The 14,371-nt window shown below is 35.0% G+C and overlaps 1 protein-coding gene across 3 annotated transcripts in view; it reads right to left on the reverse strand.

The window, feature by feature from the left end:
• The window catches only part of Ctnna3 (catenin (cadherin-associated protein), alpha 3), a 1,502,556-nt gene that overhangs the window by 54,075 nt on the left and 1,434,110 nt on the right, over positions 1-14,371 (reverse strand). For all 3 annotated transcript variants that reach the window (XM_013514887.1, XM_005385969.2, XM_005385970.2), the window contains exon 16: positions 1,444-1,549. In XM_013514887.1, coding sequence (XP_013370341.1) covers positions 1,444-1,549 — 106 coding nt within the window. The remainder of the gene's footprint in view (positions 1-1,443; positions 1,550-14,371) is intronic.

The raw sequence follows: 14,371 nt of genomic DNA on the forward strand, positions 1-14,371 counted from the left end.
AAAGCAATCAGAGGAACAATTGTAGGAAGTGTGCAGTAATTAAACACCATTTAGTAGACACAAATATGTCTAATGAGCTGTAATTTTTTATTTATTCCACTAAATCTTAGCCTCTCTTATGAAAGTGAATTAAAAAAATCTATAATAAGGAAAACTCTGAGAATATATGTGCTTCAGTCACTTATTAAGAGTTGAAATTTTTGAATGATTAGGAGATATTCTACTTTTAATGCTTCAACATACCTAATCTGAAGTGCTTGCGACAGGAAGTGTTTCAATTTGGGGGGAGGGGGATTTGCATAGATTTACTGATTAAGCATTCTGAATTTGAAAATCTGAACTCCAATATTCACTGAAATCCAAAAGATTTTAGTGCATGTCTGAGTTTTTTTATTTTCTGTTTAGGGTTGCCTAATCTCTACTTAAAATGATTAAAAACATTTTTTATAATACTTAAACTAGCAAGATACTAACACAATATTCATATTTAAGGGATTTTAAAAATTGTTTTTCTGTGCTATCATTAGCTTTTATTTGTTTCTCCCTTGTTATATTTGTAAATGTCTTATCTAGTAAAGTACTTCATGTTCCAACAGAGTAGAAAGAGAGTGTATAATAGTAATTATTAATATGAAGCATTCAAATAAGATTTTCCTCTAAGCATATAAGTGAGAACCAATGTGGAATATTTGAAAAGTCAAAAAGAAAACTGTTTTGTTTTTATAAAGGGAAATTAACATGTATTATAAAGTTGGATGCAATACAAAGATTTCAAAGTAATATTATACCCCAGTCTGAAATTTTAATTGAATATCTCAATATATTAAGTAACAGAATGGACTGATTTCCCAATTAAAGTTAAGCATAAAGAAACTCAAATAATGTAGCTGCTACCTAGAAAATTGAAATAGAGCCATATGAAAAGTAATGAAAAGGAATCAATGCTTAAAAACACTGGTCTCTGTAAGGATTATATGCTTCTTGAATTTTATGCTTCATATCAGGATTCGATTAATTGCTATTTGTCCTTTAATTTTACATAGAATTCCCCAATATATTGTTGAAACAGAAAAAGTTAAAATAATACAATGGCGAAATTGAAGGTTATTATTTTTGAAGGGTGAAAATAGTAATTTGAAATGTCAAGGGGAAAAATCTGTTTGCTTATAGGCAATTAAAATAAATGAGTAAACTCACTGAACAGAAAAGATTTTTAAAATAATTTGATTATATTTAAAGCTAAATTTTTTTCCTTAAAATAATTTGTTGCCTTACGATTAATGATCTACTACTTGCATATTGCTAATGTTATACAAGAAAATACAGTTATAATTTAGGAAAAATATCAAATAGAGAAAAATTCAGCTTTGCCCTAATCAATGTTGGAAAAGCGAGGAGTAAGCTCACAGGGGTTTTCACCATGCACGTTGGTAGATATCTCACCTGGTTAGCAATCTGCCGAGCAAGAACATCCATCCTTGATCCTGACTCGGATATCATTTTAGCTGCATAGATCACATCAGTGGTGTGCTTCAGTGGGCCTTTGCCCCTGAAAATAAAAGGACACATGTCAGTCTTGAGAACTTATGAACTGATATAGATCTATCTGTGTATTTATTTGTAAAGTTCTGTATTTGTACATAAATGACTTGCATGCCACATTAGCAGTTAGTTTTATTTACTTCCTTCTTAAGTGGGCCTCAATTAGTACATGTTCTTAAATAAAAATTTTATAAACTAATGAAAGTCTATTACATTAAGATTCAGTAAATCTTGTAGAGGAGATGAATTCCATTTGATTCTTATTTCCACGTTTTTATTATATCTGAGCTCAGAGATACCTGGGTGGACCTAGATATCTAAATGCAAAAGTGTTTTCTTGATTCTCAAAGGAAAAAATCATACTCTGGACATTATACATATTCAAATTTACACTTTTATCATAATGACTACTTAAACATTTTCTATTTTTTACTTCTTCTACAGTTTTCCATGAATTGCATTGTATCACATTATCTTCTCCGCATAATGAAATCAAATTTGGGAAAGCCTAAGTCTGAGAGATATGAAATCCAGGGACTTTACTGTGGATCACATATTATATTACACTTCCACGGCCCGTGGTGGTCATTCTTGCTGCAAAGAGAGGACAGCCCAAGCCTAAATAAATAAATCCACTTATTCTAGCATGATTTTAAAAGAAAATCCTGACAGCTTTGCTGCAATGAGTAAAACTGTTGTCCCAGATGAAAACAAAGTTGGGCTTGAGGACAATTCATCAGAAATGCAGAACATACTCTCTGCTCTACTCCATAGCCCATCCTTATTCTGAAGAAATGTATGTTATAAAATCAGGTACTGCATAGTCATCAGCCCACATGCACAGCCTGAACTAGCCAAGAGCGCACCCCAGTTGGAATACAAAGTGGTGACCTGGATGCCTTCATAGCATTTTCACATCATTTGTGATTCTGTTTTGCCCACCCCTCATTTCTGTCCTTGAATGCCCTAATTTGATCATGAAAGCGAGGAACTGGCCTTAGATAAAAAATGAAAATGCTGACCTCAGAAGGTTCCCTCAGATGAGTGATGCAGAAAAGAATATCTTTCATGTGTTCTTCCTTAAATGGCTCATTTTCTCCTCTCTATTCTTCCTAAATCTATTTTCTTAAGCAATTTCTTCTTTATCAAATACAAGGAAAACGCAGTGTGTCACAATAGATGAGTATGAATCTGGAATCACATTGTCGTGTACAATTTCCCAAGAAAGACTATTTCCTATCTCATCCAAATCAAGACAGATAAGTTGCCCTCTGCTTCTCTTCAGTGATAATAGTAGTATTTTCCACTTACAGATATTCTGAGAATTGCATGAGTTTGTTTCTTGAAAATTCTCCAGACATTGCTTTAAGCAAGGTAAGCATTCATAAATATAAGCTGTTGCAACTTTAAGAAACTTTGATTCACAAGGCCATGAAATAAAGATTGGGTTGCTTTCATGATTTTAAGGGTAGATATAAGGAAGTCAACAGAACTCCATTTTTGAATTCTTGGAGCAACTTCCCATCTATGTTTTTAGTGATGGACTATAGTGATACAAAACCAGCATTTCTGCAAAAGAAAATAGATACTGACTTTGGTGCATTACTGTGAAAATGTATTCATATATCTCCACATGTAGTTCTTTTTACTTCGACCTCAACTCTTTAAAGATAGGAGTTGTATATAAATAGACAAGAGGATGGTAGGAAATTTTTTTTTTCTGTCACTCTTATCTTGAAAAAATAGAAAAATGGTTACCCTAATTAATGTGGTTGTTCATCACTTACTCTACTCTTGTCGTTATTTCCCGACAGATTTGTTCTTTGGGGAATCCTATTTCACTAAGAAGAAGCACACTAAGTAATGATAAGGGACAGAGACAGTTCTCACAAATTAAATCACCAGAATTTTCTACACCTGAAAATCTGAGCACCAAAAATGTTTGTGCCGTGTGCCCAAAACACCCTCTTCCATTGTTCTCATCCTTTTACTGTGACATCTCTCAAAATCATTATAAGCAAGTTTCCCTGCACATATGGAGCTGTGTGTCCAGTGCCGTGAAAAGCTGGCCTTAAAAGTGTTTATCATCACACTTCTCTGAATCTGCTGATGTAAGTTGCTTTGTAATTTTTAAATAAAATCAACATTAAACATTACCATATTTGAACTGCTGTTATCAAATTTACTTTACACATCAGGAAAGACTAGAAGTTATGTACACGATTATGTTCCAGAAAGGCATCGCATTTCATTATTTCTATGCATCTCCAGAGAAAGTTAAACTTAAATAAAGCTGTCTAAGCTCCCAAAAGGCAATGCATCAATTTTCAAGGTCTTAAACAACAGAAAAAGGTTGTTTCTAAGGAGAGCAGCTAAGGCTCTTAGTACCTGAAACAATAGACAAAGAGTTATATCTGAGGGGTCCAGCTAATGTACCTTTCCCTCAAAATAAAATATTCCTCTGCATAAAATGCTGGGCTGATAAAAGGGAAATTACCTCCAGCTTTAAACACAAACTTTGTTAGGAGACCACTGTCTTGAAAGTAACAAAGAGTTTTAGAACTTGTAAGTAATGCTAATACACTCTGACTGACCATAATTATTTTCTTCTCCATATTCTTGATTAAATGTATTGCCTGGCAAGCTTCCTACCGAGTGACAAACAAAATATACACTTCACAAAAGATTCCATAGCATGCCAAGCTTCCAGAGGAAGCTACAATTACTGAAACTATGATAAATTTTTAACATTCTAAGCCTGAAATGTGATATGTAATGAAAGCTTTTTAAATTGGGAAATACATTCAAAAGTTGTTTGCTACCTTCATTTTCATAATGGTTTCTGGAGACTTCTTGTCAGCAAATTGTGTCTTAAATCACTGAATTAGAGCCTCCAGAGAAAGATACCCAGAGGGGGAAGGAGTACAGATTGAAATATTTGCACACATTTTTAAAAAATCAGAGGCCAATTTTTTTTAATAAACAGTGATTATGATGATAATCGATCCATTTCCCACCAAGAAGGGCAGATGGAACCCTAAAGTGTGGAGCTGGCCCAACGACAAATCTGCAGAAATGAATGTTTATTTAGGCATTCCACAATATATGAACACACCATGTGTACCCATAAATGTAAATGATGCTATCCATCAATTAGAAATAAAAAAATAAATTTATAATTTAGAAAGCATAATGGGAAAGGCTGCAATGACTCAGTGATAGAGAGGAGACAAAAATTTTACTGAAGCGAGTGAAAGGGATTCCCTATAACTCAGTGTAGTGGCTCAACGTCACCTTGCTGCCTGATCTCACCGACACTGCCCCATGGGACTCTCATCCCATTTCTGGCATTCAGCCCTATCCCACTCCCCCTCCTTTCCTGCCCCTTCTTTCCTCCCTCTGTCTTTCTTCTCTTTCTCTTTCTTTTGTTTAAGCACAAGAAATAAACTGGTACAGACTACCAGTAGCAACTTAACAACAACTCATGTTTAAGAACAGAAACACTAACTGATCTCAGAAACATATTTTGTCTTGTGAGGGACAGCAAATATCTATGAAATTATTTGGCATTTTCTGCTACTGATTAATAAAAAAAGGGTAAGTTTGATTACTTTTTTTTGTATTTAGTAGCCCCAAAATATTTGGGAATAATGTCACTCCATATTTCAACACCAAAAATTTTCCGAGTAATCCTCTTTTGCTATGATCTATGTATGATATTTACATAAACTAGTTTCCATAACATTACAGAGTAATAAATGAACTTTCATTAAAAAATGAAAAAATAATGATATATATTTCTTCCTTAGTAATGAACATGTTTCTCTTTTTCTACAGGCTAACCTCTTCATAAGCACATTAGCTCTATCAGTACAATGACCCTCTAATTTTAGAATGGTTATTGTCCTTATTTTGCAAATGAAGAAACTGAAGAAGAAAGAATTTAAGAATACCTTGACTGAGTCACTCAGCTTATAAATATTAGACATAAATTTAACCTTAGGCAATCTGGCCTCACAGTCTGCTTTTAAAACCTATGCTGTACCACCTCTCAAAAAACAAACACTGGAGAAAATTACCTTGCATATAGCAGAGAGCAAAGACAGGGTGAGGTCTTTGCTGGGCAGGAGGAATTTTCATCAATGGTCACTCGCTCACACAAGCAGTCTCAAGGAATACTGCCTTGAATGAGGTCTTAGCAAGAAAATGTCCTATGTTGCCTCGCAGTGCCACGGCAAGTGGTTAACAGGGTTTCCATACCACACTCGTGGGACTCTTTCTCGAGACATTAGTGCCCTTTCTGGCCCCGTGTCCATAGCACATTTCTTTCCCTTCCTCATAAACTAAACTCCACACTCAAACTTAGACATTATATACACGGTGCTGGATGGGAAATGACACTCTAATTTTTATTATACAACAAATGGAAATTTTCTCCAACAGTCTTAACATTAGGAATAATTATTTTATTTACTTATAGTATTCTGTCTCGGTTACTTTTCTCTCATTGCTGGGACAAAACACCTGACGCCCAAAATTAAGGAAAGAAAGGTTTATTTCGCTTACAGTTTGTGGAGGTTTCAGTCCATACTTGGCAGACTACAAGGCAGGCTGGCACATGGCAGAGAGCTACAGCTCAGGGCAGCAGAACACAGCTAAAGCAACAACCACACACCAGCGAGGAATGGGGGAGGAATCACCTCAAACACTCTTTTCCTCTCCCTTACATGTGCAAACTATCCACCCCAGGGTGGGTGCAGCTCTCACACCCCTAATCAATCAAACTTTAAAAGCCTGCCCCATGGCTGCATGAGGCTTTGGGGGGACACCCAGACATAAACCATAGCATATTCTAACTTGGGACATGTATTGTGCATAAGTCCTAAACCTGCCACTTACTAGCCAAGCAGGTGTCAGTAAATAACTTTGCTGGTCTAAGTTTATTTTCCTTCATGAAAGTAATGATTGTTATATTTGTCACATGTTAAGCAAGAACATAAACTCAAATGTTTGGTAAATGGTAAGTGCTCATTAAATGCTTATTTTTGTTTCCCTTCTCCTTTTATAAATAATGACATTTTGTAAAAATAATACTTTTTGATTTTTACTACTTTCCAGGTAATATTAACTCCGTTGATTACATTGAGTTTTTTCTTACATCTGCTGACAGTGTTACTTTGGATAGGCTTGTCCTTGGCATCCTTTTATTGAGAAAAAAAATAACATAAAATATACGCACTCTGTATATGTGCATGTTTGCTATTGTTCAGTGATGTTTTTTAACTCTTTTACAGAATATTGATTCCCATTTGGTGACAGATTTTTGTTGTAGTATAATTTTCTTAGAGTTAGTGGTTTAGCTCTATGAGGGCACCTACCTATTATTTTCTTACTTGTATTTCTGTATCAGGAGAAGAAAAGTTATCATGAAAACAACATAATTATCATGAAAACAACTCAAAATGCAGAGATGAAGAGAGATACCAGACTCAAGCAAGGACATTGCTCCTGTACTTTGTAAACCTGAAACGTTAGTTAGGCAACTTTCTCTCTCTAGATGTAAGATGTCATTCTCAAATTCTGAGGACTCTATAAAGTCCTTGGAAAATCAGCCAGTGAATAATCAACTACCAATCATTTTGAGTAATTAGTATCCTGAGGAACCTTTGGGATTGAAGTCTAAAAAGATGCTACTCCATGAATCAAGAACAGTCTGAAAAATGTATATGGTATATATGTCATTGTCATTTCTGTTTGTCTTGTACCACATTATTCAGAGGAGTCTAACCTCTATAGCTACATCAGAATATCTCAGTGGTCAAGCACAATTTTATTTCTCTCTCATATCACAGTCGAAGTGGACCATGGGGCAATGAGTTTTGTATGGTATTGTTGCTGCCTTCTAGTTCTTAAAATTCCTGTCCCCTAAGGTTTCAGGTGACTCTCCTGAATCCATTGCAACCAGGCATCCAACATCAGGGAAAAATTGACATTAGAGCATCTAGTAGAAGGCTGTAGAGGGCAGAAAAACGGACTTTAAATTGGTACATAACACTCCTATCCACTGTCTAGCATCCAGACACACACTCACAAAGTTGCAAAGGAGGCCAGGAAGTGTATTTTTCTATGAGTATGTGTTTGCAGTATGTACAGTTTATAGTCATCTTGGGAAAGGGTACATGTACATAACACAGCTTGTTTCTTTTTTACTCTCTTTTCTCTTCCCACCTACCTCCCTCTGTCCTCCTCTAAATCACCTTTGCCTATTTTCATGTTTGCTGATATTATCTTGTCTCATGCTGATAATGTATAATGCTTACATTCACTGAGGTTATTAAGTTCCTCTACATCACATATCTTCTTTTTAAAGCTGTAGCAAACTTTATTTGAAAAAGTAAAAGTGAAGAGTTATGGAGAAACTGGCTCTGTAGGGCAAGCTTCAGTCGAGTAAAAGAGAAAAAGCCAGGAGAAAAGTGCACCCTGGAGGGCGCAGGTGGGTCATCCTGAAGAAAACTGCAGCCACACCACAGGTCTTTATTCTATTATTTCCCCTTCCTGTCCTCCTCTCCCCTTGCCCTTGTTCTTGGATCCCTTCCGTCCTTTGCATCCTTCTATCCATTCTTTGCTGTGCTTCTTTGTAGTTTCCTTCTCTCAAATGATAGATTCTACATGGTATTTAAGCTTGTGTGTCTGATCTATTTCATTCAATTGGGTCCCCCCAAAAATATGAATGCGTAGCATTTCCTTTGAACATATTTCCAGGGAAATTCTAAATGAATTAGCAAAAATAAGCTTGAGAAATTTTGGATGTCAACAAGCCGACAGAAAAAAAATTGGGAAAGAACCAAGATTCTTCACCAGTGCAAGGAGATTACCAGACATATTCTGCCTGGGCATCAGGCCAGTTCTACTCCTTGTTTTGAAATTGTCACAGTGTAGATGGTCTATTATTAAAAACAATTATGTAACTTTTACTTTCTACATGATAATGTTAGACTTTCTTGTTCAGCCCTGTATTTATTTATGAAACAGTAGTGAGACTTATTTCAGAGATATTTGGGAAGATCAATCTGGAAGAGTAGTTTCGGTTATTATTGTTACAATCGTTGCTGCTATTCTTATTGTTCTTAAGTGTGCATGTTGTTTGAAGGGAGTAAGAATTTCCTTCCTCAAATCCACAAAGTAATTTTTGATAAGATTTGAGGCATATACCTTTTCTCCTCTTTTTCAGGCCTCATATTTCTCAACTTTCCCTTAACCTGTTAGTACATAAATCATAGGCATATTATTCAATTTAGAGAACAATTTTTCAGTTGTCAAAAAGCAAACAAACAAACAAGAAAACTAAAGAAACAAAACAAAGATCACTAAACATATAGGGGAGGAAGTAGAATTAGAATAAAGGATTTCTATGGCAAGTAAGTTATGGCAAAATAGAGGCTAGCTAGACGGATTGATTTTTATTTTTTTATTTTGAAGAAAAGAAAAATAAACACTACAGACAATGGTTTGAAATTTCAAAACAAAATTGTAGGAGAGTAACAATGATCCCATTGTATATTGTTATTTTCAAAACAGTTGCTCGTTTTACAGGATATATGCATAAAAAAGTGATCAAACAATATAGGCATAAACTTTTTTTCAATGAATGTAATACCAATTAGTGGTATAAATATCTTAACTATTGTGTGTATGTATATATATATTATACATATTTATATTGTATTATTAATATGTATAATACATATATTATTTATGTTTTTATATGTTATATTTATTTATTTATTTTTATTTTCCCATCTTTTCTTTCCCCCATTCCAGTTTCTCTTTCCTTTTGAGCAGTTTCTTTCTATTTCAAAATGTCTATTGTATCTTTTAGATCTTATTTACTCTTTCAGCTTCTTACACTAGGGGGACAATATGACCTTTACATGTGTAAGAATAATTTATTGCACTTATGAGTATGGACTCAAATTACAATCATTCCCCTATAAATGTCCCAAGTCTTCTTTATAGCTCAGTAGTACTCCATTGTATAAAAATACCACATCTTTTTTATTGATTCCTCAGTTGATGGAAATTGGAGTTATTTCCAAGGTTTATCTATTGCAAATTGTGCTGCTATAAACATGAGTTCACATTTGTTACTCTGGTGTGATGTTTTTATTTCTTCAGGAAAAATACACAATAGGGTTGTAGCTGGGTAGAATGGGAGCTCTAATACTAAGTTTCTGAGGACTCTCCACACTCATTTCCAAAGTGATTGCACCAATCTACATTGCCACAAACAGTGGAGAAGAGTTGCTTTTTCTGCACAGCTCTTCCAGCATTTGTTGTTGGTTGATTTTTTGATGATAGCCATTTCTGGGGTGAGATGGAATCTCAGTGCTGTTTTAACTTGCATCTCTCAAGTGACAATGATGTTGAACATTTTTTCGTATAACTATTTGTTATTTGCATTTCTTTATCTGAGAAGTGTACATTCATCTCAGATGCTTATTTCCAGATTGAGTCTTTGAATTTGGGAGGTGTGATTTTTTTTCAATTCTTCTTATGTTCTAGATAGAAGTCCCTTGCCTGAGGGAGTTAGCTAACATTTTTTGCCACTTTTTGGATTGTCTTTTCACTCTGTTGGTGGCTTCTTTTGATGTGCAAACTTTTTAATGAAATGAGATCCCAGATATTGATTTTTGAAGTATTTCCCATGCAGTTGGAGTTTTGTTCATGAAGTCTCTGCCTGATCCTATGTCTTCAAGATTTCTACTTACTTTCTCTTCTAGTAGATTTTAGTCATTTGGTTTTAATATTTAGATTTTTGATCCATTTTGACTTTAGTTTAGTGCATGATGATAGACATGGGTCTAGTTTTAGTCTTTGGCATGTATGGAGACAGTTTTTCCAGCACTATTATTAAAGAGGATATCTATCTTCCAGTGAACATGTTTTTCCCCTTTGTCAAAGACAAGGTGGCTTAGTGTGTTTCTAGTTGTGTCTGCATCTTTTTTTTTTTTTTGGTGCCAGGAATCGAACTCATGACCTTGCACTTGCCAAGCAGGTGCTTATGCCATTGAGGTATATCGCCGGCCTGTATCTGCATCTTTTAATCTGTTCCACTAGTCCTCAAGTCTATTTTTTTTGCCAGTACCATGCTTATTTTACCATGGTAGCTTTGTAGTATAATTTCAAGTCAGGGATTGTAATGCCTCCTGCCTTGCCTTTGTTGCCCAGAAATGCCTTTGCAATTCTAGATCTCTTTTGCTTCCAGATGAATTTTAGGAATGTTATCTCTAGTTCTGTGGTGTATCTTAATGCTATTTTGAAGGAGATTGCATTAAATCTGAATAACAAATTTGGAAGTATGGCCATTTTCACTATGTGGCTCTTCCTATCCATGAGCAAGGGATGTTTTTTCATTTTATGATATCCACTTCAATTTCCTTTGTCAGCTTACTGTAATTTTCAATGTATAGACCCTTCACTTCCTTGTTAGATTGATTCCTAAGTATTTTTTGGATGCTGCTGTGAAGGGTTTCCATAATTTCTCTCTCAGTGAGTTTGTTGTTTTTGCACAAGAATGCTATTGGATTTTAAGTATTGACATTCTCTCTAGCCATGCAATGGATTTTGATTCTTAACACCAGTCTTTTGGTGGAGTTCTTGGGTTTTCTATGTAGATCATCATCTGCAAATACTGATAGTTTCACTTCTTCCTTTCCTGTCTCTTTTATTTCTCTCTTGTCCAATTGCTTTGGCAAAAGTTTCCAGAACTATGCTGAATAGAAGTGATGATAGTGGACACCCTTGTTCCTGATTTTAGAATGGAAGCTTTCAGCTTTCAGTTTTGTTCATTTAGCATGATTTCAGGTGTTGAATTGGCATGCATGGCTTTTATCAGGTTGAGGTAAAGACAAGCTGTTCTGATTTTCTGCAGGATTTTTATCATGAATGAGTGCTGGGCTTTGTCAGAAGTTATTTCTGCATCTACTGAGATGATCATATGATTTTTGTCTTTGGATCTGTTGATATGGTGTATTACATTTATTGATCTGTATATGTTGAACCATCCCTGCATTCCTGGAATGAATCCAACTTGGTCATGGTATATAATCTTCTTGATGATTTTCTGCATTCTGTTTGCTAGTATCTTATTGAATACTTTTGCCTCTACGTTCATTAGGTTGATTGGCCTGTAGTTCTCTTTTTTGGGTGGGTCTCTCTCTGGTTTTGATATCAGGGTAGTACTTGCCTCAAGGAATGAGTTAGGGTGTGTTGCTTCCCTTTCAATTTTATTAAAGTGTTTGAGGATTATTTGTATTAAGTCTTCTCTAAATTTCTTATAGAATTGAGGAGTGAATTCATCAGGACCTGGACTTTCCTTTGTTGCTAAATTTTTAATTACATTTTAATCTCATTATCTGATATTATGTTATTCAGAATTTTTATATCTTCTTGATTCAGCTTTGGTAATTCATACATGTCTAGGAATCTGTCCATTCCTTCTGTGTTTTCTATCCTATGAGAGTAAAGATTTTTGAAGTAGGTGTTGATTATCTTCCAAATTTTCAAAGGATCTGCAGTGATTTCACCTTTATCATCCTTTAGTGCATGAACTTGAGTCTTTTCCTTCCTTTTTTCATATGGTTGGCTAAGCATTTTTCAATTTCATTTATTGCTTCAAAGAATAGACTCTTCAGTTCATTACTTCTTTTTATAGTTTTCTTGGTCTCCATTGTGTTAGTTTCTGCTCTGATCTTTATAATTTCCTCCCTAGTATGGGCTCTGCATTGGTCTTGCTCTGCTTTTTCCTGCTGCTTGAGGTGTAACATTATGTTGTTTATCTGTGGTCATTCTATTTTCCTGGTATGAGAATTCACTGCTATAAATTTCCCTCTTAGCACTGCTTTCATTGTTTCTCCTAAGTTGTGGTATTTTGTATCTGCATTCTGGTTTAGTGGTAAATATTCTTTAATTTCTTCCTTTATTTCATCCTTGGCCCATTGGTTTAAGAGGGTGTTATTTAACTTCCATGTGTTTATGGAGTTTTTGCAGTTTCTTTTGCCATTAATTTCTAATTTCATTGCATTATGGTCATATAATATGCATGACATAACTTCAATTCCTTTGCATCTACTTAAACATGTTCTGTGGGTTAGTACATGGTCTATTTTAGAGAATATTCCATGTGCAGCTAAGAAGATGTGTATTCTGATGATACTGGGTGGAATACTCTGAAAACATCCTCTGAGGCCATTTGCTCATAGGTTTGGTTCAGTTCTAATATTTCTTTGCTTCTTTTTACCTAGTTGATCTATCTCTGTGGCAATGGAGTATCGAGGTCTCCCATTACAATTGTATTATTGCTATTTGATTTTCCAGTCTATTAATAGTTGTCTTATATAATTGGGTGCTCTTCTATTTGGTGCCTAGATATTTATAATTGTTATGTCTTCCTCAAAGTCTTCACCTAACAAATATCTCTTTATCTGTTTTTATATTGGTTTGAAGTTCACATTGTTTGCAAACGCAATAGCTACCCCTGCCTTTTTTCTGGGTTCCTGTTGCATGGAAGATTGTTTACCATCCTTTAATTTTTGGTTTGTGAATTTCTTTTGTATTAAATGTGTTGCTTGTATAAATCATATTGTTAGATCTTGTTTCTTAATCCACTCTGCCAGTCTGTTTCTTTTGACTGGTGAACCGAGGCAATTTATAGTGATGGTTATAATGGATATGTATAGACTTTTCTTTGTCATGCAATTTTCCTGCTGTTGGTCACCTGCGTTTCCTCTCCATATAATTGATGTTTACTTTTATAAAATAAGCTTCTTTAGTTCTTCCTATAAAGATTTTACATTTTTCTCTGGTAATTTTGTGTGGAAAATATACATAATAACAAACTGTGGAGTTATCAAAGGCAAATAGCTATAATTGTTATCTCATGATGGGCTTTTGTTTCACAAAGACACATAGCCTGCCAGTGGGGGCCTGAAACCATTACAAATTTACTGGAACCAACAACAAGTACAGCAATATTAATTGTGAGCCTTAGAACGAGTGCAAATTATGACCTCTAGGAAGACTGTTTGTATGACAGTCCATTTTCTGAATAAATTGTTTTGATAGCACATCTAAAATTCAGAATCATCTAAGAAATATTTTCACTCCCATCTTTTGTTTCTGTGCTAACAACCCATAAGCCTAAAGAGAAAGCTACAGTTGGTCATCATATACATCAGAATTCTTACTACTCCTCTGTAACCCACAAGGGACATTGCTCTTTCATGCTATTATTCTCCCAATCCTCCGTTGTTCTTTTAAATGTGACCTATATTATTCTAACCTAAATTGTATGTTTCAACAAATTAACATGAGTGTAGTGGCTTAAAACAACACAAACTTATTATTCTACATTTCTGGAGATTAAAATCCATGCTGAATTTCACTAAGCTAAAGATACAATGTGAGCAGCAGTTGCCCTGGAAGTTCTGTTCAGAAAACCTGTTCTTTTGCATTTCTCAGCATCTCCTGTCTGTCTGTAAGCCAGATTTGGTTTCCTCTTCCATCTTTCAAGCCCATCCCTGCAGTTGCTGTTTTTCTGTCTCACGGTGACATTCTCCTTTCCATTCTAGTTGTCCGTCTTGCAAAGCTCCTGTGGTCCTGGAGACACGAAGACAACTTCAGGACAGTCTCTTCATCTCAAAATCTTTTATGATCAGTCCCTCCTGCAAAGTCATTTTTTCCATGCAATGTAACATTTGCAGATTCTGAATTAGAAGGTAGACACCTTAGAGAGCCATATTCAACCTACTAGAGTCCTCTAGAACCTCTG

This window comes from Chinchilla lanigera, unplaced genomic scaffold (assembly GCF_000276665.1).
Source record: "Chinchilla lanigera isolate Chin_1 unplaced genomic scaffold, ChiLan1.0 scaffold00024, whole genome shotgun sequence".
In the NCBI taxonomy this organism is placed as follows: Eukaryota; Metazoa; Chordata; class Mammalia; order Rodentia; family Chinchillidae; genus Chinchilla; species Chinchilla lanigera.